Source organism: Rattus norvegicus, chromosome 1, assembly GCF_036323735.1.
Source record: "Rattus norvegicus strain BN/NHsdMcwi chromosome 1, GRCr8, whole genome shotgun sequence".
NCBI lineage: Eukaryota > Metazoa > Chordata > Mammalia > Rodentia > Muridae > Rattus > Rattus norvegicus.
In genome coordinates, this window is record NC_086019.1 from 198,227,904 (window position 1) to 198,251,267 (window position 23,364).

The window sequence follows — 23,364 nt, forward strand, 5'->3', positions numbered from 1 at the left end:
TCGGTCCTCAGCTCCAGAAAAAAAAAAAGACAAAATAACAGAAAGACCAGAACATCAATCCCCAACAAGAGCATACACCTCAAACAAAGGGGATGACGACTTTGCAGCTTGTGTCACATCAGAGCTGTCTGCCCCCTGCTTAGCCCCAACTATGGATGTGCCCAGGAACATACATAACTGTAGAGAAGACAGTGGGCACACCCATCCTCCCTGAGCTGTCTCTGTTCCCCAGTTCTAACAAGAACCATGTCTGGTGACCGACTGCTCAGGCCTAACCTTGGGGGCCATTCCAGTTACTCGGCTGTGCTGGAATCTGGATGAATGGGTGACAGAATCGCACTACTGTTCATTGTGACCTCCTGAGAGGTCAAGCCCATCTGTGATTGTGATGTTGCCGAAATCAACCTGAGCTGCAAGTCTTGGGTGGAGACTTGTGAGAGTCTCAGTGCTTAATCTGTAAAATGGAATGGATTTTTTAATCCATTAAGTTTTTAGAGATCCAAGAAACATAGTGTGGAGAGGTAATCTGTGAGATGTAAGCTATTTTCCCAAATACTGAAACAAGCATGTGCTTAACTCAGCTGCACTGTATGATCGTTCCCACTACTGCTCTCCCAGGCTGACTTTTTGCACAGTGTGGTTTTATGGGATAAAGGAGAGAAACTGACCTGTTAGAGAGAAGGGAGCACCCTTGACTTGCACACCCTCAGTCATTTCTATGGTCCAGCTCCAAATCTTCTTTAGTGGTGAGGGGTTTTGTGTAGATACCATGAGGGAAGGGGACGTGGGGTGGGCAGAGTTAGCAGCCCTTCAGGACCAGCTGCTTCTGATGGAGCCTCGGAAGCCTTGAGAGTCCAGTTCCTGACTCATGTACCCACTCCAGCCGCAACCTATTCTCTTGTTGAGCCACCAGATTCACAGGATCTCAGGGCACAGCAGAGTAAAGGACTGTTGTAAGCAACTGTCATCTTGGTGGTGGCCTCACCTTGCCAAAGGCCTGACTGTTTGCATGCATGTCTGCATGGCTAGTGAAGCACTCCAGTTTAGGGGCACTGCAGCTGCTCTCCTAAGGCCTCTAGCTACTGGGCCTGAACTGAAGGTCACCTCCAAGAGTACCTACAAATGCTGACACCTTTCAAGTAAGGACACCACAGCATATAACTCCCTTAGTTTTCCACGAATCTTCCTTCTAGGTTGTATTCAGACTTCTCGCATTTTCTCCATCTCTTTATACCTGGTCTTTATCATAGAGACTGTCTATTCAACTTCCCTCATCTAGGCGGGCCACCACGTGCCTGGTCCTACCGTAGCCTTTTCCATGCCCTCAGAGCCCCAACGTGCCCATGACACACCTTAAAGGGACATTTCAGTGACTTTCAAACATTATTTTACCACAATTTTGTTCCAAGTCACTCCAAGCTTGGTCACGTTTGCATTCTTCCCTCCACCACTGGACAAACGGTAGCAGTGTCCTGGAATGCTCTTCTTCTCCTGAACCTCCAGCTTTAAATTTTGGTCCATGTGTTCTATCTTCCTTTCAGCCTTCTCTGACACCTCAGACAAGATCAGGCCTTTCCTTCAGTACACTTAGCACAGATGTATGTCTTTACTAGAATCACACCAGTCCCCTCCTTTCTCTGTGGGTCTCCTCACCTGTATTTAGCCCTGCTGTATTCTCAGTGGTGGGTATAGTGTATGGCCCAAGCAGTTGTCCAGTCAACATGTGAACAACAGACAGTATGTTTTTACCAAACACTGCAGGCACTGAGAGAGCTGGCTGGCTACTCCAGTCCCCCCAGGGCTTCTGTGGGAATGTGAACTACCCACATGGCATGCCTATGGTCACCCACAGGCCATATTAGGAGTGACAGCATAAAAGATAATTCTTCCTTAGATGTAGCCAGTAAAGGACAAACTCAAATCTTGGAAAGGAGACATAGGAGACTGATTCCAGAGTTAAACCCAGCCACTGCTCTGAGTCAAGCCGCTTGCCCTAATTGTTGTTATATTAAAAACAACAAAAGCACTCCAGCCAAGTGGTTCTCACTCCACATGTAACTTTAAATTCAGGCTGACCCATTGAGGGATGATTATAAGGGGCAAGGAGACGAGACGAGTCAGCGAATTCCCTTTGTTTTCCAGTCTGAGTCAACAAGAATCAAACTCCCAAGGCCGCATCTGACTCCTCACCAGAAACAAGGCCTAGCTGCCGGACTCTAGTCAGGGAACCAGATCTTTGGCTCCACATCTTTGACATAGCATGGTCGATGCTTTAGTTGGTATGGCCAGAATGTCAGCATTTGAGGAGCCCCCTCCCCCACATGTTAGAACACTTGGTTACTAGCTGGTGAGGCTGTTTCAGAAGGCCGTGGAAGCTTAGGAAGCTTTCTAGCCGGCAGAAGTGAGTCACTAGGGGGTGGGCCTTAGGGGTATGACCCCATTTCTACAAGATCTTTCCCTCTGCTTCCTGTTCTTCGTGGACGTAGAGATAGATGGGAGGGGCTTTAGTCACGTGCTTCTATCACATTACTAGTGTCTGTGGATCATGGTGGACTGAGTCTGCAAACCATGAGCCCAAACAAATCCTTCCTTCCTTGTTTCTTGTCAGCTATGTGGGCATGGTATTGAGAAATGTAACAAGCCATAAAGGAGCTGGGACGGGGACAGATGGGTGAGAAGAGGACATGGTCTTTTTCTAAGGAGCAAGTGACTGTGCTGCTGCTCTGGAGTCCTGAGGGACTTTTAGTTGCTTCTTAAGTCTCTTCACCTGCTTAAGATAGATTCATCCAGTCAGCTGAAGATTAAACCATGGCATTAGCTTTTGAAAAGACCTTCTATCTAGTATATCTTAGAGGAACACTGGGCTGGGCAGAAGTGAAAACTCTAATAATTTCTACACCTTCATCCCTTTCTAGCCTATGGAGTCCTCCAAACACCTCCAGGGAGAGTGAGAAGGAAGGGAGCAGGCCCCTGGCCCTATAAACACATCAATAAAAATTCAGAGAAGCATGGAGCCCACAGAGATGATGACTATTAAAGTTCTTGAACCTTCCATCCCAGTTCTTTTCTAGGAGGTCTGGTTTTATATATAGCTTTTCGTTTTGTTTGCGATCCATGCCAGCTGAACTGGCAGCTCTTGGACCCTCTAGTACATGGTCCCAAGTTTGTACCCTTTTCTTATTTTGACCTGTTCTTCCTTCCTAGTACACGTGTGTGTGTGTGTGTGTGTGTGTGTGTGTGTGTGTGTGTGTGTGTGTGTGTGTGCATGATGTGTGTGAGTGTGTTGGGGACCAGTCAGGGAGATAGAAATGGAACATAAAGCTATAACTGTAGCTTTGTATCCTATGTATTTATGTATTCTAGATCAATACATGATAGAAGAGAATTCTTCATCATTGTGAAGTTGGAGGATTGGCCTTTCTAGGCTCTTCCATTGCTGTTTCTCTTTGGGACAACAGTTTATTGAGTGGAAATAGCTTGGGGATTATGTCTGAAATGTATTTTAAATAAGACAGACAAACATGGAGAGGATAGAGTTAGCCAGCCCAGTGTAAACTTAAGCACCATGCTGTTTATGAGGTTTACCCGTAGGTCCTACCTCTAACTTTTTTCCTGTTGTCCACATATTTATCAATGGCCCACTGCCTCTTTTGCTTGCTGCCCCATTCAGACACAACACAGATGAACGTGGGGCTTGTTGCTCTCTCTGCCTCTTCCTTTTAAGCAGTAACTGCTCCTAGGAGTTCTATTGTCCATTGTCCGGCTGTGACCATAGGAGAGGAAACCCCATTGGCGAAATGCTCCTCACCAGGTATCATCTGGCACCTCCATTATCTGTCCCTTTGGCCATTACACGGCAGTTTCTACCAGGAAACTCTCCATCGACTGCAACCCCTACTCGGAGCATGTCTTGTCGTCTGTCTACCAGACTTCTCTCTTGGTCCCCTGGTGCCTTTGGATGGCACAGACCTTGACCATCTTCCACGACTCCCAAACTTTCAATGTCTAAATCCACAACTCCTTACTATTATTAAAGGAGCTTTTCCCATCTGTGAAAACATATCAGATATCCTTCCCTTACTGAACCAGCTTCTCATAGTGGTTTGTACACACTTACATCACATATTTCATAGTAAATTATTTTTATTTTATTTCACTATATTGTAGTAAATTATACAAAGTATTTTTATATGTGTTATTTTTAAATACCTCAACCCTTCAGTCTAATTTGTGGAGGTAAAAACTGGTAAATGAAACTTGCTAGAATGCTTTTGTCTAATTCTGCTCGTTAAACTAATGCAGCAACCAGTGAATAGTGCTTATGTTCTAATGAATGTATTTTATTCAACATTATTCTACCCCCACCCAACAGATGAATGAGAGGATGGATGGTTTGTGGATGGAGACACAGTATTGATCGGGTGAATCATTTCTTGAAAACTAGTATGCACAAGAGGCCATGGAAGGTTCTATAGAGTCTGAGAGGGGTATCAGAAACATCCCTACCTAGTCAAGCAGTTACAACCTGTACAGGAGACAGTGAATACTACAGCAGAAAGGTAACTGTAATACTCTGAATCTAAAGCTACTGATATAATAAGCCACTCTGTTAGAGCTATAAATATTGAGTTATCCTGTATTCCTTAAAAGGAAGTTGAAAACTGGATGCTGGGTCAGAATTAGAGATAACTTACTTGGGATATTCACAACTGTGTTCCTAAACAAGACCTGCCTACCACACCCACTTCACAAGTGCCTTTTTAATAGTTAGGTCACATTTCTTTCTGTCCAAACTGTTTAATATTCTCAGGACTGTTTATCCTTTATAGGCAGAACTCACTTATCAAAGTCATTTGGGCCTGACACTATGTTTTGTGGGCAAATTAAAAAAAAAACACTATAATTTTGTTTTGGTTGTTTTGAGACAGAGTTTCATGTACTTCAGGTTGGATCCTGTGTGGCCTAGGCTGGTTTTGAAATCTTACCTCTTGCTACCACCACCTAAATGCTGGGATTACCAATATGTGCCACTATGTCCAAGTAAGAAAGGCATCATTTTTTATTTTATTTCTGCACATAATGTTTAAATTTTTCTTTTTTCTTTATTCAACAGTTTGACAGTATTTTATTGCAAATGCTGGCCTGGCCTATAATTAGAAAGGAGAAAGCTGTTGTTGTTCTCTCCTTCTGCTTTTCATTTTACCTCAGAAGCTAAACATGACTGTCCAAAGAAGACCCTCCATGGCCGGGCATCCCAGCTACCCTGGACCACACATAGCAGCTGTGATAGGGTAGGGAGCTACCGGAAAGACAGGGTTACATTTTTCCTTTACCTTATTTAATGTTAATCATTTCCGTTTTCATTCTTTAAATGTTTTGTGTATTGTGGGCATTTTGCCCGTGTGTGTGTGTGTGTGTGTGTGTGTGTGTGTGTGTGTGTGTGTGTGTACATCATGCATGCAGTTCTTGCAGAGCCCCTGGGACTGGAGTCACAGATGGTTGTTGGCCATGAGATGAGTGCTAGGAATAGAAGCTGGATCCTCTGCAAGAGCAACAACCACCCTTAACCACCGAGCTACCTCTCCAGCTCCCAAGAATCCTGCATTTTTAAGTTGCTGGTCACTGTTGTTCAAAGCTTTGCTGTGACTAAAATGATCTCTGTATAAAAGGTGTAGTTTCAATACTGTCTCTCATTCTTTCTGCTAATGTTTGCTCATGTATCTATTTATTTTTTTCAAATGGCCAGATTTTTAATAAACTGGTCCCCCCCAACACCACACGTTCCTTTCCATTAGCTTCTGTTCATTTCCTGGATCCTCATTTCCAGACACTGCCACCTACCCTTCTCACCCGGGCTGTGGGTGATCTCAGAGGTTTTCAGTGTCTCCCTTGATGACCTAAGTTGTGTCAGTGCCATTTTTGGAGAATTTTCTCTTGGGGAGAAATCGTGAAGTTTAAGGGTTATGGTGGTTTGGGGGTTGCTTTAAAATTATTAAACTGAGTAAAAAGAAGCTTTCAGCTTCTCACCCCTACTTTTAATAAATACATTTTAAGAAATCCTATAACTAGGGGTCGGGCTAAATCATCAACTGCAGGTGAACCTGTAAATTTAGAAGAAAGTCTTTTTACTTAATTTTTAAAAATATATTTTGAGAATGCCCAGTTAGTATGAGTAGTTGCACAGCTTTTTCAGTAGCCTTTTGTTTATTATTATTTATTTATGTGTGTGTATGTAGAGGCCAGAGGCCAGCCTAAGGGAATAAGTTCTCTCTTCCTACTGTGTGGCTTCTATGAATCGAAACAAAGTCATCAGGCTTGGCTGCAAAGGCCTTTATTCAACAGAGCTATCCACAGGCTCTCACCCAATTGGACTTATTTCTTTCTCATTACACAACACCCCCTGGGTCACCAATATGTCTCTCTCTCCCTTCCTCCATGCCCCTTTCTACTTCACTAGCTTGTCTGATGTCGGTACAACCACAACTGCTTTATTTCTATTCAGACCTACCCATTCTTTACTTGATTTCTTCCCATCTTATACTCAGATAAGATATGGATGTGGGATATGGGTCTTAACAAGTCTTTTCAACCCATTTACATACAATGGGATTTACGTGTTATGTTATTTTAATCTTATTTTTTCCTTGTATATTTACCCTCTTTCTTTTCTAGTCCTTTCCCTTTATCCTGCCCTGTACTGGGTTGAAACAAGATTTCCATTGATAGCCTGTTAGTTGGAAGAATACACTGTTTTCTGTTCTTTGGATGTTGATTCTGAAAATGTCCAGGTGCCTCATATTTTACTTATCAAAGTTAATCAGCATGCCTATTATTTTTAGTACAAGACAAACTCTTAAACCATTTCAAGTCTGTTTCTCTGTCTTGTTTGAGAACGCCCAAGCATAGTCCCTCCTAACTGTTATTTTAAATATTTATTTGGGGCAATTGTTTTGCTTGCTATTGCCTCTGACCTCCTACCCTGGGTGTTTGGTTTCCTTCTTGTTGAGCTGTTCTGTGCAGGGCACTCTGGCCTGGATGGCCTTTGTTAGGTTCTGGGAGTGGTAAGTTCAGGACTTGTTGAATATGCGTGGCTGTGCACTCCTGGCTTTGGAAAGTCATTTCAACACGGAGTTGAGGGTGCCAGTTACTGCCCCCTCCCTGTCGTTTTAAAAATTAATTATTCTACATATTTACATCCCAATGTTGACCCCTTCAGTTCCCCCTTCCAGAGTTCTTCACCCCATTCCTCCTCCCCATCGCCTCTGAGAAAGTATTCCCCCACTGGGGGCACCTCCTTTTCCTGGGGCATCAAAGTCTCTACCAGATTAGGCACTTCCCTCCCACTACACCCCTCCCACTGAGACCTGACAAGGCAATCCTCTGCTACATATGTGTGGAGTGAGGGGGTACAGGCCAGCCCATGTATGGTCTTTGGTTGGGGGCTCAGTCTCTGGGAGCTCCCAGGGGTCTGGTTAGTTAACACTGTCCCTAACTTCCACAGGGGTCCCAGGCTGACTTCAGTCTGATGGTTGTCTGTAAGTACCTGCATCTGTCTCAGTGGGCTGCTGGTAGAGCCTCTCACTCCCTGTAGTGTTAACTCCATCACTGCCGATGAGGTATCTTGTTGGTTCGGTTGCCCTCATTTGTTACAAACTGCTTTGTCTCTGGCAGTTTTAAGACATTCTCTTTGACATCCTGCAGGTTCTCTGTAAATCGCCCTAGAGTATTTCTGTTCTTCTGGGACTGGTAGATTTTTGTCAAGGTTCATATCTTCCTTCAATCTGGGGACACTGCTGTAACGTTCTATTTGATTACTGCTTCTTTACTACATGGAGTATTGGATTTTTGTGGAATTTCCATTAGATCTATCTTGTTCTTCAAATTTCCCCCTCTGGCTTTTCTCCCATCTCTGTTCTGGGGAGGACTTGTTTTCTCTCTTCTTTTGCCCAAGAGAGCTCCTTCACAGTGTTTTGGTCATTGTCTGGCTTGTGATTTTTGCCCTAGGATTCATGTTTAAAATTTTATTATCCTCCCTTCTTTTTGTATGGCCATCTCATACATTGGGGCTGTAGAAAATTCTCTAGGGAACACTCTAACCCTGGCTCCAGCCTGGGCTCAAGCAGACTTCCCTGGTTTGGGAGTACCTTTGAGGTCAATGTCTGACTGGGATACCAGCTTGATGATGATGATGACGATGATGACGACGACGATGATGATGATGGTGATGGTGGTGGTGGTGATGGTGGTGATGGTGATGGTGGTGGTGGTGAGATGGTGAGATGATGAGATGATGATGATGGTGGTGATATTCAGATTCTGGATATGGACCAACACATATCCAATGCATGTAATACATGCAAAAGGCTGCACGGGGTCGTGTGTGTGTGTGTGTGTGTGTGTGTGTGTGTGTGTGTGTGTGTGTGAGAGAGAGAGAGAGAGAGAGAGAGAGAGAGAGAGAGAGAGACAGAGACAGAGACAGAGACAGAGAGACAGAGAGACAGAGACAGAGACAGAGACAGAGACAGAGATTCTTTCAACTCATGACACCTGGCAGACAATTCTTTCTTGCCTTCTGCAGGGCTAGGAGAGTTCTTCACAAGAAGCTTCCCTGGGAAGCCAACCTTCCTAACTGCAGACCTTCAGTTCTTCCTTCTCTACTCTAGTACCTGGCCTTCATATCCATTCTCAGTCACATTCATTCATTTTCTCTCTTCCCCTCCCAGCTCTGGGTCTTGAGAAGCCTTTTGGGGTCCCATGGCCCAAACTTAGAAGACAAAGCTCTAGCTAGCCCCACCCCCACATATAATTTTGTTAATTTTAGAGAGGGCCTCACTATAACCTTGGCTTGTCTAAAATTCACTATATAGCCTAGGTTAGCCTTGGGTTTGCTGTCATTCTCTTGTGTCCCAAGTACTTAGACTATAGGTGTCAGTCACTACACTTAGCTGATGCCTCTTGTACTGCTTTTTCTCTTGGATTCACTTCTAAGCTTGGCATTTCTAATCCTGTAGGTGCTTCTATTTTGTTTTGGATTTCTATGTCTTCTCAGGGCTGTGAGAGTTGGGGCAGTTCATCCTACCATGTTCCCAGATCAGTAAGTGTCCACTCTTAAGTGCCAAGTCCCAAAGATTGTCTGAGGAGAATGCTGGAGGCCTGACACAGAGAATGGAGGGGGTCCCAAGAGGAAGGGGGACTCCACTGGCTTGGTTTTTTTTTAAACAAATGCATATGGCACATAGTTCTTTACAACGGGTAGCCTCTTCTTCCCTCTCAGGGCACTGACTATGTCCTCTGCTTTTAGAATCTCATGGAATTTACATACAGGGCTGCATGTGCACACAGATGCACAGTGTGTGCCAAAGTGGCACACAAATGAACCTGGGCCAAAGTAACAAATAAAAGCACAAACAATCTCGGAGGTGGCTCAGTGGGTAAAGGCGCTCTCTGCTAAGCTTGCTCATGTGAGTTCTGTCCCTGCAACCCAAATGATAGAATAGAACCAATTACCATAAACTGTCCCCTGATCACCATAGATATACACACATACGCACACACTCTAAATATTTTTAAAGTTCAAGTAGCAGAAAAGCTGGTTAGGAGGTAATAAATATCATATTGTGGTAATTCAATAATGAGTATTGTGCATTCTTTAACATAGTCACATAGTTCAACATAGTCACTTCCCCTTTACATTTCTTTCAAATGTTGCCAAGTTTCACGAAGCGAAACTCAGCTGTGGCAGGATTGCTTGCTAAGCCACCTCTAACTCTGGCTGAGCTTTCTAGCAGGTGAAATGGAAGCATATGGGTTCTTTGGGAAGTTGGTTGGATGGTGTTTTGCTGGAGCAAACATGTGAAAGAACATTTCATTAAAGTGGACACAGGCGTGGAAGGCTCAGGCAGACTCATGAAGGAACATTGTGCTGAAGCAGACACAGGAGAGAGGATGTTCCGCTAAGGCAAGCATGTGAAAGAACATGAAGAAAGATTCTTTGTAACAACATGTATGCATTGGTCTGCCTTGCATTTCGTAGTTGAGCTGCATTGTGGGGACACCATAGAGAGAAATGTAGCCCAAACTTCTGGTGGTGTGCTGTAGTTTCTTACAGCTTTCCTGGACTCTGGGTGATTGGATGCATGTACTGAGGCAGGACACATGCTGGTGCAAGGCACATGGAGGACACATGATGTTTAGAGGGTATAAATAGGACTCCATGAGAGACAGAGACAGAGCTTGGTTTGCTGGTACAGCTAGCTGTGCAACACCTGTGGGTCTCCCATCTTCGCTGATCTTTGATTCCCTGAGAGAGGCATGGCCAAGAACTTCTCTAGGTGTTCCTGCTGGTCCCTCCTGCTGACTTGTGCTGAGGCTGAGGCATGGCTGTCTCTGCTAGGTTGTGTCACCACTGTTGCTAACTCGGCTCTACTGAACTGGACTGCTGGTGTACCTGTGAGGTGTCTGTGAGTGGATTGAGCTGCTGCTGCCTGCTGACCTATGAACTGAACTGCAGGTTTCCAGACAACACAGATGGGAGTTACGCCAAAGAACCTTTCTAAATAGGTCCATTTCCCTGTATCCTTCCTTTTCTACTACCTCTGGTGGGTGGTGGGCTACAAGGGAGGTTAAAGTGTTTAAGAATCATCATTAAAAGTAAGGCTTGAAAAAATTAAAATTACAGCAGGACTGCTTGCTAAACCATCTCTAATTCTGGCCAAGATTTCTGACAAATAACTTCCTCTTCCTTCTCCTCCTCATCTTTTCCTCCTTGTTGTCTCCCTCCTCCTCCTCCTCCCCCTCCTCATCCCCTCCTCCTCCTCCTCCTCCTCCTCCTCTTCCTCCTCCTCCCCCTTCTCTTCCAATTTTGCATTTAGGCAGAGATTCACTATGTAGTCCTGGATATATGGACCAGTTTGGTCTTGAACTCACCATGATTTATGATCCATGTGCCTCTGTCTCCCAAGGTGCTGAGGTTAAAAGTCAATGTCAGCTGGCTAAAACCTTTCTTAAAAAGCTGTTTTTGTTTTTGTTTTGGGGGAGCATCTCATTTCGTAGCCCAGGCTGTACTGGAATTCACTCTATAACCCACACTAGCCTCTAACCTTGGTGATCCTCCTGTCTCAGCTTCCTGAGAGCTAGAAGGTATGAACCTGGCTTCTCCAGGTTTTCTTGGGGCCTAGATTAAGAGTCGGGGATGTGCTTAGCTCAGAACAAACCAGCTACAAAAGTCTCAGCACAGATTCCACGTACAGAGTTCTGTTGGCCCAAACATGCAAGAATTACCGTGTAATTTCGAGTGAAGGAGACATCACTACCATCTTGCAGATAATGGGTCTCTGTGAAGCCATTGGCAATGAGTCCCCTGTAGAAACAGAAATGACATAAAAAGATGAGTGTGGCATGTATGGACAGACTGTCATGAATCTCTCAGGGGTGGGGATGAGACACCCCAGTGAGGCTCACAAAGGGCTTCACCTATTCAGGTTTCCAGGGAGAATTTAGAGGGGGCCCAAATAGGAGACAGTCTACAACAGATGTTTTGAGAAGATGTCCATGTGGTCTCTGTGAGGTCCCTTTCATTTTTCTTATTTCCTTCTTCTTAGGGGCAAAGTTTAGTTTTCACCATGTACCTGGATTGATAACCCCCAACACCATATCCCCATGACACATCATACCCCCCACCATATCCCCTCACCCCCATACCCTGTTGAGGTTTGCTTTGTTGCTATGTACTGTAATGCTGAATACTGGTCTCCGAGGTCTGGTTGCCCACAGGAATGAGGGAGTCCTTATGTATACCAGATAAGGCTATGTGGCCTTGCTCTTTAATTTAAAACTATTGCTTGGATAAAGATGACAATAGCCTATAGCTGGGTAGGAGAGAGGTAGATGGGGTTTCAGTTCCTGGACTTGGGATATGAGGAGGACCATCATCAGAGAAGAGAGAAAGAGAAGGTGGAGGGGAGAAGACACTGTAGGGTCAGGGACCATGTGGGCTGGCCAGAGTGGGAGCAGCCCACATGGAAAATGGCAAACCCTATCTTGGGGTTACTGGCAGGGTGGTAGACATAATAACATAGAGGTTAGATATCTGTTCAGTTCTGGTGCTGTAAAGATTTATTATAAAAATAAAAAGTGTTGTGCCTTTTATCTGGGAACTAAATGATCTAAGGCAGGGTAGAAATCCCTGATTGACTTTAAATATTTTCCATTTAACACCCCAGCACAGTGCATACCATACTCCTTACCCAAAATCCTACACTTTATTACAGTTGCACAGCCAGATTTCTAAGTTAGGAAAACCCATCCTCAGATATCACATTGCTCCACAAACTAGAATCAGTGCTGAAGCCACTGGCTGGGAAAACAGCTTTGGATCCAAAGTTATTTTCCTCACAGGTGAGAGAGCCAGCTCGCGATATTGAAATTTCACAGGAGAGGGTGAAACAAGAAGGAACTTATTATAAGTGATACAGGTGTGAAAAAAAAAACTGACTTGGACACACGGAAATCAGAATTTCCAAGATGAGATAAATTCAGGAACGCCTCTTGCGTCCCCAACTAAAGCTATGACAGTCACCAGGTCTTCAGTGAAGCCACAGCATAGGATAATTAGGTTTTTAAATGATCTCACAGCCTGAGATTAAAAGCATGGTTTCCTCCTGCTCAGTGCAATGCGGGAAAGATTTCCTATATACCTACTATGTGCTGGTTCTAGCTGCTGGGTCACAAAGATAACTATACCAGCCTCTGCTCTTGACAACGTCACAGCCTTGCATGGTGACAGAGGGAACTTCCTCAGAGTAGGGGAGCTGTGTTTGTGGGTGAACTGCTATTCATCAGATAGCACACCAGGAAAGCCCTGGAGAAGAATCTGGATACCACTGTACCATAACAGACAGAGGAGAATGAAGCTCATCAGACTGTGCAGGGGTGGTGGCGTCCTAGGCTGAGGATGACCACGACAGACTACTTGGAGATCTGGGATCAGGGAGTCAGCAAGGGAAGGAAACAGTCTGATTTTATCTGTCAGTGCAGTAGAGTCCAGAGTGGTTTCAAATTCTGAGTCACTGGATGTACAGTGGAGGAGCGGGAGGGATTGTGCCGTTGCTCTTCAGACCACTGGTTCTCCTAGGTGGGGTCAAGTGACAACAAGTGACCCAAGCCCAGCCAATCTTAGATTTCCTTTGTAGAACCTGGAGTACTGAGACTACCAAGCAGAGGCTTTCCGTCATGGTCTCAAGGCTCAGAGCATGCCTGCAGAGCTCTGCTTGGAGAAGATGCTGGAAGCAGACAAACCTGCTCTCTTGCGGTGATGAAAGGAGGAAGAGAGACGGTTCATTCGCTTGTGTGCTGAAGCATCTCTTCTCTCCAGTAAGTCCCTCTTTGGCGTGCGCTGGTTCCGCCTGAATTTGCAGCCAGCATTCTGGCAGGGACCTCAATTCAGAGGTAGGAATGCTGAGTGTGCAACAGAGAAGACTTTCTTCTCACACTCAGATTGCCTTGGTGTTCTTCCAGCCAAGTTCGCAATAATATCCCTGTTCAGGGCAATATTGCAGTTTTACACGGACTTCAATAGATTCAAGAAACACGCATGGCTATTTTAAGTCAGCTAGGTCACAGCAGTGGGTGGGTCTGAGATATGATATATTTCTCCACGAGTATTTCAGGACGGTGCAGCAAAAGACAAAACACCAACGGTTGACAACTACACATGGATTCTCCTGAGCTCTCAAGAGTTTGCTCGCCTCCGGAGTTTTTAAAAACTATAGTTGAGAGGGCTTCCCTGGTGGCAGTGGGGTCTCAGGACAAAAGCCCATTCCCCCAAGTTCTCATCTCTTGGAAGCTGCACAGGCCTTTTGAGCAGGCCCACTCCCAGGGGTACAGCAGCTTTGCAGGCAGGACTGGTGCAGAGCAAATAGCAGGGAGCAAGCCAGCTGGGCAGATGGGGGAGGGGAGAATGAAGCCTTTGAGAGGCATTTGCAGGTTTTAATTGTCTTTGAAATGTCTTTGGATATACTCATGTACACAGTGGGGCTCCAGAGAGTTCTGAAATACCACCGCCTACTTCTTCAGGTCCTGGGATGGGTGGCCTAGGCAGGCAGCTCTGCCCCTCATGATGCCACTCTGCCTTTTACCTTGAGTAATTCTCCTCTGGTTCACCCTTCCTCAAGTCCCTGGATGATTCTAGAACATTCCACCAAGGGCTTTGCCATTTGCAATACCCTGCGTCTGGAATGTTCTTTGCATGTGTTTGTCAAGTGGCTGACTTCTTCAGACTCTCCTTCTCTTAGTGTAAATGCTGTCTCCCCAGGGGCCCCTCTCTGATGTGGACTCTGAAGCAGCCCCTTCACCATTACCCACTGCAGAGCCCTTTGGTTTCCTGTATAGCATTCCAATTTGGTTTATTTGATCTGTTTACACTCTGCCTCTCTTTGCTCTGGAGAATGTAAGCCATCGGGGCTGTTCACTTACCATGGTGTTCCCAGTGGTGCAGACCGCCCACACAGCCTTCTTCACAAGCTAGGAAATTTTTGCTGAGCACTTCCTTTTAAAACTTTTTTGAGATTATAATTTAATTATAATATTTCTCCTTAACCCTCTCTTTTCAATAAACCTTTCCATATACATCCCTTCTCTGCCCCGCTGCTGCTGCTTTCTGCAAAATCATGGTCTCGTTTCCACTAATTATTACTGCATGCATATATGCATATATACATCTACATATACATTCCTACATATAACCTGTCCATATGATGTTACTTATATGTCTGTTTCCAGGGCTGTTTGGCACTGGACAATCATTCGGTGTGCTCTTCCCTGGGGAAGGCCACCTCTCCTACTGCCAGCTTTCTTAAGTCACCTACAGTTCTTTGAATACTGTTGAGGCTTTCTGTCCTTTCCCCCTCCACTTTGGCATATTCGCTGGTGTTGCCTTTGCTCAGATGAGCAGTTGCGTTGGTGACACTCTGTGGGTGTGGCTTCTGACACTCCTAGGAAACACAATCTCACAGCAAACTCTATCATCCTTTCTAGATCTTAGAGTCTTTCCTCCCCATCGTCCACAAAGTTTCCTAAACCTTAGGTCCAGGAGTGTTTTACAGATGTATCAACTGAATTGGGCTCCACGACTCTGCATTTTGATTGGTTGCGGTCTCCATCTGTTGAATACTTCCTGTGAGTCAGGCTTCTGTTTGGCCTGTAGCATCTCATTTAACCTCTACAGAAGCTAGCAATAGGGGGTCTGTGCTCTGTTCTTTGTTCATTTATTTGTTTTCTGTCTCTTGAAAGAGGTCCAGCCTGGCGTTGAGCTCCAGATCCTGGTTAGATCTCTGACAGTACTGGCTTGGGCCAGTAAGCCCAGCTGTAGCTCTAGACACTGTTCTTAATCTAAATTTAAAGAAAAAACAAGGGGCTGGAGAGATGGCTCAGGGGCTGGAGAGATGGCTCAGCGGTTAAGAGCCCCGACTGCTCTTCCAGAGGTCCAGAGTTCAATTCCCAGCAACCACATGGTGGCTTACAATCATCTGTAATGGGATCCGATACCCTCTTCTGGTATGTCTGAAGACAGCTACAGTGTACTTGTATATGATAAATAAATAAATCTTTAAAAAAAAAAAGAAAAAACAAAAACAGAGATACAAGAAGGTCAGGTGACTTGAGTAAAGTCTCACCATAGTTGGTACTTTCCAAAAAACAGTTTATTTATTTTTATTTTTATGTGTCTGAGTGGTTTTCCTGCATGTACGTCTATGCACCACACGCATGCCTGGAGCCTACAGATGGCAGAAGATGCCATCAAATCTCTTGGAGGCAGAGCACTGAATGGCTGTAAGACCACATGTGAGTGTTTGGAACCGAACCCTGGTCTCCTGCAAGAACAACGAATACTCTTAACCCCTGAGCCCTCCTTCCAGCTCTCACTTTGTGCTCTCGTGCCTTGTGGAGCCACCAGTCCTTCCAAGTTGGTCAGGTGATGTCTGCTGAGCACCTGTTGCAGGTACCATGTGAAACAGTGGAGAAAGGTGTAGCGCAGAATAAGGGCAAAGTAAATGTACAAATGCAAGAGTCAATCTGAGGGCAGCATAGCGGCTCTGTCCATTCATGGGACTCCCCGTCTCCTGAATCTCATTGCCCACGCCCCTCTCCAGTCCACTCGATGACACCAAGCAGGTGCTAGATCAGAGTGTTCTAAGATGCAGATCTACTGTAAAAGGGGCCAAAAGTCAAAGGCCCCTGGAGGAGACGAAGAGGGGCAGATGGACAATGGGTGAACTGGAAATATGACAGCAACCATCTTGTACTTTTACCCAAAGAGAAAATCAAATCTGATGGCTCTCCATCAGCAAATGGCAGCAGAAGGCAGATGCATAATTTCACGAGAACATTCCTTTCCTCTGCTTATTAGATTAGCCGACCTAACAAGGCACTCTCTTCCTCTCAACACCAGACAACGAGATGCATCTCAACCGTGCCAGGAGTGGATGCTGCTGGTTTCCATTTGCTTTGGTGTCATTAGCGATACCTAAATAGCTCACACTTAGCCAATAATTATTGTGCTGGACCCTGGAGGGAAAGCAGAGCTTGAGCCTCCCCGCCTGGGGAAGAGAGATTCAGAGTGATCACAGCTGTATGAGACACACCTAGAGCTCTGCCTGGAGCCAGGGAAACCATTTCCAAGCCTGCAGCTAGCCCAGGACGTGGTACCCAGAAGGATTTGGAAAGGTGAGGAGAAGAAACCAGCTACCTTTGAACAAATGTAGAGAAGAGCAGACACTGAGGACCCTCCAGCTGGGAGTGGCCACACAGTGAGAGGCGCAGAATACGGGGGCTGCAGGCTGGGGTTCTGGGCTTGGTGAGTGTGGTGGTACATGTAGCTCCTACATAGATGTGTGCATGTGTGCATGCATGTGTGTGCGTGTTTGCTGCTGAGATAGGTAGCTGGGAATGGATTTTGCAGGCTGTTACATGTCACTCTATTTGTTCTCTATAACACGTATGACACATGGTGGTGCCATGAGCGGACAGTAGCATTGGAACATTCCTCCACTCTGATGGCAACCTGGAAAGGACTTTGAGGGGAAGGAAGGAAACGGGAAGACTACAGAGGAGGCCAGTGTGAGTGTACAAAGGGGAACTCTATAATATCCAGGAGTCACACCCAGGAGGGGCCCTGTGCAATCCCAGATGCTGACAATGGAGCGGGTGGGAGGAGGCCACCTGGGATGGGACAGAGATTGGTGAGTTCAGTTCATTCACACTGAGTATGTGACTTGGAAGGACTTTTTCTTGGCTGTGCGTTTAGCAGCTGACTATGTGTGTGGCTTGTGGGATTGCTTGGAGCAGAGACACCAGGCAGTGTGGTGGGGGAGCAGCAGAACTCCACCCTTTCCATTTGAACACTGTACTTTCTGATTCCAAAATCTTTGGACACACATGGCTGAAAGTGGTCATTTAGACTTTTCGGTAAAATGTTATGATGTAGGTAAAGTTCTTATAAAATATGCATTTCTGAAAATGCTTGGATATTGAATCAAAACACAGACAACCTCCAAATGGATTTTTTGGGATCAATATTGAAATCACACCTCTCTGCGTTTGCCATTATGTAATCTAGTTATATAGTTTGAATGAGATGAATTCCATTAACGTGACCCATGCTAGGCTTACTCATTTTGGTCTCCGAGAGCCCCTCTCCTGTCCCCGCCTCAAGTGAACTTTTCTCTCGGGCTCTGCCAGGATTTGACTTCAGGACTTTTCCTTGTCCATGTTTCTTTCTTGTTTGCTTGTTTCTCCCACAGTGAGCTGGGACACGGGGCAGAAGCCACATCCCAGACTAGCCCGGTGCCTGGAACACGGTGAGGATAGAACACAACCTATAGACACTGTTATGGAAGAGCTACTTGATTCAAACTGATTAGACCAATGAATGTAAGTGGGCTTAAATGGGTGCCTGCACTCAGGTGCACACACCTGCACACAGATCATATATAATAACAACAACAAAGGCTATCCAGAGCTTGAAGGCTCTGCATAAATTTGGTAGATAAATTTGACTCCTTGGTATCAATTTCAAAACTGTTTAAATGAGGGGAAAGAGAAATGGCAGAGCAGCATCAATTACTTGGGCTATAAGAATTTATGGTTAATATGTAAAGCCCCCCCCCAATTATTTCTTTGAAGAATACACATAGGGATGTGGGTTTAATCACCCACCCACGGAAGTGTCACAGGACAGCTCTCGCCTGTCAGTCACCCCAGAAGGCACTGTGGACGCTCTCTACACTTGAGTCATATGTGTGTGTAGACTTCGGTGACTGTCCTTCTGGAGACCCATCTGATTCTCAGGCAGAGCCTCTGACTGGAACCCATTTTCTGCTGCAGATTCATCAGAGACTATTATTCCACATTACAAAGTCATTTGTACGGAATCATGGGCTGTGATTTTCTCCTGCTAGAATGTGGAAACGCGGTTAAGATGACTGGACCGAGAGATGACGCCCCTAAAGCTTTAACACTGCGGCACACAACAACGATCATAGTTAACAACCAGCATCTGTGCTTGCCTACTGGCTATGATGGCCATCTTTTATCTAATATGATCTAGTCCTAAATTAGAGCTAGGCAAACTTAGAGTCAATATGAAGAAGCAGACCAGCACATGCCCTCATGGGCCCCCGGGGACTATAAAGGATGTGTTTTAGTTCATAGCCAAAGTCCTAGGCTGAGCAGAATCACTAATTCATTAATGTGATGTCTATGGAGGGCAGATAAGATACTGAAAAGCCAGTAAGTGGAGGTATAAAGTTAGAGGAGAGGGGCAGGTAGAAGCCTCAGTGGGAAGTGCCTGCCATGCCGGTGCAAGAGCCTGAGCTGAGATTCTCAGCACTCACAGACGAGCTGGGTATGGTTGTACCCATCTGTAACACAAGTACTGAGAGTCCAGGGTAGGTGGAGGCAGGCAGATCCCGCTGAGCTCACTGGCTGCCAGTCCAACCAATCAGTGAACCCTAGGCTGAGTGAAAGCCTACTTCTAAGGGTAAAGTGGAAAGCAAGAGTGGACGACATCCAGTGTCCACCCCTGGCCTTAATACAGATATGTGCACAAGAGCAGGTTCATCCATGTGCACATGTATATTCGAACACACTGCACATACACATGTAAAACCACACACACATATACATATATACATATGCATATATGTATATATGTATATATGTATATATGTGTATATGTGTATGTGTGTGTATGTATGTATATATATATATATATATACATATATATATATATATATTATCCCAAGTGGGAGAGAGGAGATGGAGGCGGACAGATAAGAGTTGGAAAATGAAAGCAGGGAGAGAATCTGAGAGGCTCCATCTTCCCCTCAACTCGCCTTTGCTGGTGTTTCTCAGAACTTGTTCCTTGTAAATACTGTTGTCCTCCATTGTTCCTGGAGGAGGTCAGTGTCACCTGATAACAGAAGTGCTGGGTTCTTCATTTGGGGGAAGGAAAGTGAAGCATTACCACTGCTCACTGGCACCCTCCTCATGACCTATCACAGTCATAGGTGTTGTCACTGTCCTGTCTACTTTCTTGACAGAGACTCTGGGGGATAAGGACTGTTCAGCCCTAGCTACAAGAAAACAGAACAGTCAGAAAGGTTAAGTGTTGTGTTCAGAGCCACATAGCAGAGCTCAGGGAGATGGGACTGGAGTGTTGGGTTCCAAAGACCATCCTTTCTAGCCACTGGTCCGCATAGCCTTCCTAGGAGGGAATGTCACCCCATAGTTCTCAAGGCCTGAAATAAAGCTCCTGTCAGCCACATCCCAGAAGTGTATCTGGTCCACTGGAGTGAACATATGGCCAAGGAGGCCCAGGATGCCTTTCTGCACTCAGTTCGATTTAGTCACAAAATCCAGGCTCTTTTTAGTCTTAATTTCAGCAATACAATTATAAGTTCGGAATTTGGGGGATTCTATTTAGCACTGTCCATTTGTAAGAACAATACGGCACTCCATTCCTTCTCATTTGCTATTCTCCATTTACTAAAATGCTCAAAATATCAAAACATGTGATTTCTTTTCTGGAACAACAATAACAACAAAAACAACGATAATGCTCTCTTTGCCCAGATCTTTCTCTCTTAGTTTCTAGAAACTATTAGAAATAAAACTGTTGGTACATCATTTTGGAAGCTATATGGGACAATTAAGGTTTTTGTGCCAAATAATTTCTTAATATACTGCCTACAAATATAATTTGTAGGTAACAAATGTGCATTGCTGGATGAAAGCGTGGGCATCTGTACAGAGAGCTGACGCCACTACTGTCTTTGGGATGGCTCTCTTGAGCTCAGCTACTCTGAGATGCCACTGATATCAATGTCACCTCAGCAGAAGCCTCTCTCAAGTCACAGGACTTGCTTTAGTCACCTTTCCTGTTGCTGTGATAAAATATCCTGAATTTTCCAGAGAGAAAGGCTTTGCTTTGGCTTGCAGTTTGAGGATACACATCATAGCAGAGAAGGTGAGATGGAAAAGCTAGGGGCGGCTGGCCAAGCTGCATTCACAGTCAGCAAAGAGAGGCGATGCTGGTCTTTGGCTTGATTTTTTCCTGCATATCCAGTCTGGGGCCTCAGTCCACCATTAAAACAGGTCTTTCCACCCTAATTAACCTAGTTCCCCAACATTAAAGGCATGCCTGGAGGCTGACCTAATCTAGATAATTCCTCACAATCATGCCCAGAAGCTTTCTCCAGGGTGCTTTTAGGTCCCATCAAGCTGACAATCAGAATTAATGTCACTGGACTCATTTGTCAACTCTCTGTCTGGCCAAGATGTAGAAGCAGGTGAAAATGTCTTCTTTCTGATCCACAGTCCTCCCATGAAAGCCTTAAGTCCGTGGGCAACTGTCACTTGTTTGAAATGATCACATGTTATTTGAAAGTCTTGAATGTGGACTGTCTTCACTGTATGAGAATTGCCAAATTTAAGTAATGCAGTTGGGGGAGATGGGCTACAGATAGAATAGAACAGTTGGAAATGCAATTAACTATTTTCACAGATAAGTAAAGCCCTGTGGTCACTTCTCTGGGAAAAGATCATGAGGTCAGAGCTAGACTGCCTGCTTCCAGTGCTCTGTTGACCTGGACAAACAGTGGGTTTTCTCAGGCTTCAACAGTTTTCTTTAAAGAAAAAAAATTACTATTACCAATACCAGTAGCAGCAGGTGGCATTGGTCTAGGCTTCTACAAAGCCAAGTCATTGTATGCACATTTTCAAATTTGTGTATTTTTCAAGCAGGATCTTGTGTATTCTAGGTCAGTGCCATAGAGAAGAATGATCATTAACTTCTCACCAGTGCAGACCACAGGTACATGCCACCATGCTTGGCTTAAGTAGTGCTGGGGGATCGAACCCAAGGCCTCACATATTCTAGGTAAGTTCTCTACCTGCTTAGCTGTGTCCCCTCCCTCACATGTTCAAATCTCGTGTTTGTAACACCCTTGGCAGATACTTTTTTTTTTTTGAGATCAGAAGCCATGCAGAATAGTTAACAGCTTGCTCAGGGTCACACAGCTGGCACCCTGTAGGCAGTTGGATTTCAAAGTCCCTTTTGTTTTGTTGCTATGCAAATTACTGCCTTACAATGGCCTCTCTGCCCATCTCCCTGTAAATGAACAACTTCCACTTAATATGGTGAGATTGCCTTTGAAAGCAATTAGGGAAGATTTCTAGTTTGTGTTGACTTCTTACTGCAGGTTGAAGTTGAAAGGCACAGGAGGAACGTGTGAGTCTGAAGGACACTCATTCAGGTGTGGTCATTTGTGGCAGGACAGAAAGAGCTGACACCACTCATCGTAGAATGGGCCACTGTAAGTTCAGTCATGTAATTGGAAAGAGAATCAAGCATATCTAATATTGATAATAAACTGTAGGCTATGCATTTCAGACAACCTAGATATTGTCTGAAAACAACCCAATGGGTTTGATTCCAGAATCCAAGTTAACTCTTTTCCTTAAGGTTAAAAAATTGTGTGTGTGTGTGTGTGTGTGTGTGTGTGTGTGTGTGTGTGTGTGTGTGTAAGGGACGTATGTCCACATGAATGCAAGTTCCCACAGAGGAGAGAAGATCACCTTGAATTCCCAGGAGGGGAGCTGGTGCTAGAACACTGTAAGCCATCCAAGGTGGGTGCTGGAAAACAAAATCTGGCATTCTGAAGGGGCAGCATGCACTCTTGAACACAAAGTCCTTCAGAGTCAGCTTTTAAGTCATTTTTAATTGTGCATGGTACCCTGCTCCATGAGTGATATTTAGGAGCCTCTGCTCCCTGAGAACCCACACAGTTGATGGGATGGGCATGCCACAACCTGAGCTTAACTTGCTGCGGTCACACAACAAAGGCAGTATTTGACACCTTTTCCAGATGCAGGAGCAGTCTTAGAGATGTTAGAAAGTCTGTCCAAGGTCAACACAGCTACTCAGGAGTGAGAGCGCTAAGATAGCTGACACCCAGCCCTTGTAAGGACACATCTACTTGTAAGTGGAGAGAAACGTTTTCTTTCACTTCTACCCAACACCAGGCTTGGACGGTCATTTCAAGGAACAGTGTTCCAACTGAACAACTACATCTAACACGCAGGAGGGTTAGAGCTGAGGGACGAGCATACTTAGCCTGCCTGGTGCTGTCAGAGATGAATGGGGTCACTCTGACATCTCTTGTCACTTATGAGGCCAGCTTTCAGTTCCCAAAGCGTTTCTGAGAGTGTCTGGGGAGGAACAGTGCCAAGGGATAACGATTTACACGTGAAGACAAATCTTCAAAATAGGCCATAAATACCACACAGAACTGCTTGGCCCCGCCTCCTCTTCTGTGGCCTTGGGTAAAGGCCTGACCCCATACTGGAGTGTTCTTATCTGCAGCAGGGGTGGTAGTATCTGCTTGTGAAGGTTTGATATTTCATATCATTCAATAAACACCTCTGGCCACACTGTATGTTTACAAAAGATAATTATTATTTTAATTATGTACCTGCAAGCTCCCCCTTCTGCCCACCCCTCTGAGGCCAGAAGAGGGCGTCAGATTTCTGAACTTGGAGTCATAGGCAGTCCTGAATTGCATTTTTCTGTGCATACTGGTGCCAAACTCAGATCTTCCTATAAGACCAGTACCTGCTCTTAACTGTTGGGCCATCCGTCGAGCCCCAACAAAGCTGGAGTGATTATCACTTGCTAGCCTGTGGCTCTCCTCATCCCATCTTCTGTTCCAGCTCACCCTTTTCTCTCATCCAATCTGCTAAGGGAGCCTTACATAGTCCCACACTCATTCTGGCACCATTATGTCCCTCCCTCCTCACCTTCTGAAG

The 23,364-nt window shown here is 45.1% G+C and overlaps 1 protein-coding gene across 1 annotated transcript in view; it reads right to left on the bottom strand.

Annotated features, from left to right (window-relative positions):
* Window positions 1-23,364, bottom strand: part of Adam12 (ADAM metallopeptidase domain 12) — a 326,713-nt gene that overhangs the window by 110,936 nt on the left and 192,413 nt on the right. Inside the window, exon 4 of the mRNA NM_001427293.1 lies at window positions 11,281-11,359. Coding sequence (NP_001414222.1) covers window positions 11,281-11,359 — 79 coding nt within the window. The remainder of the gene's footprint in view (window positions 1-11,280; window positions 11,360-23,364) is intronic.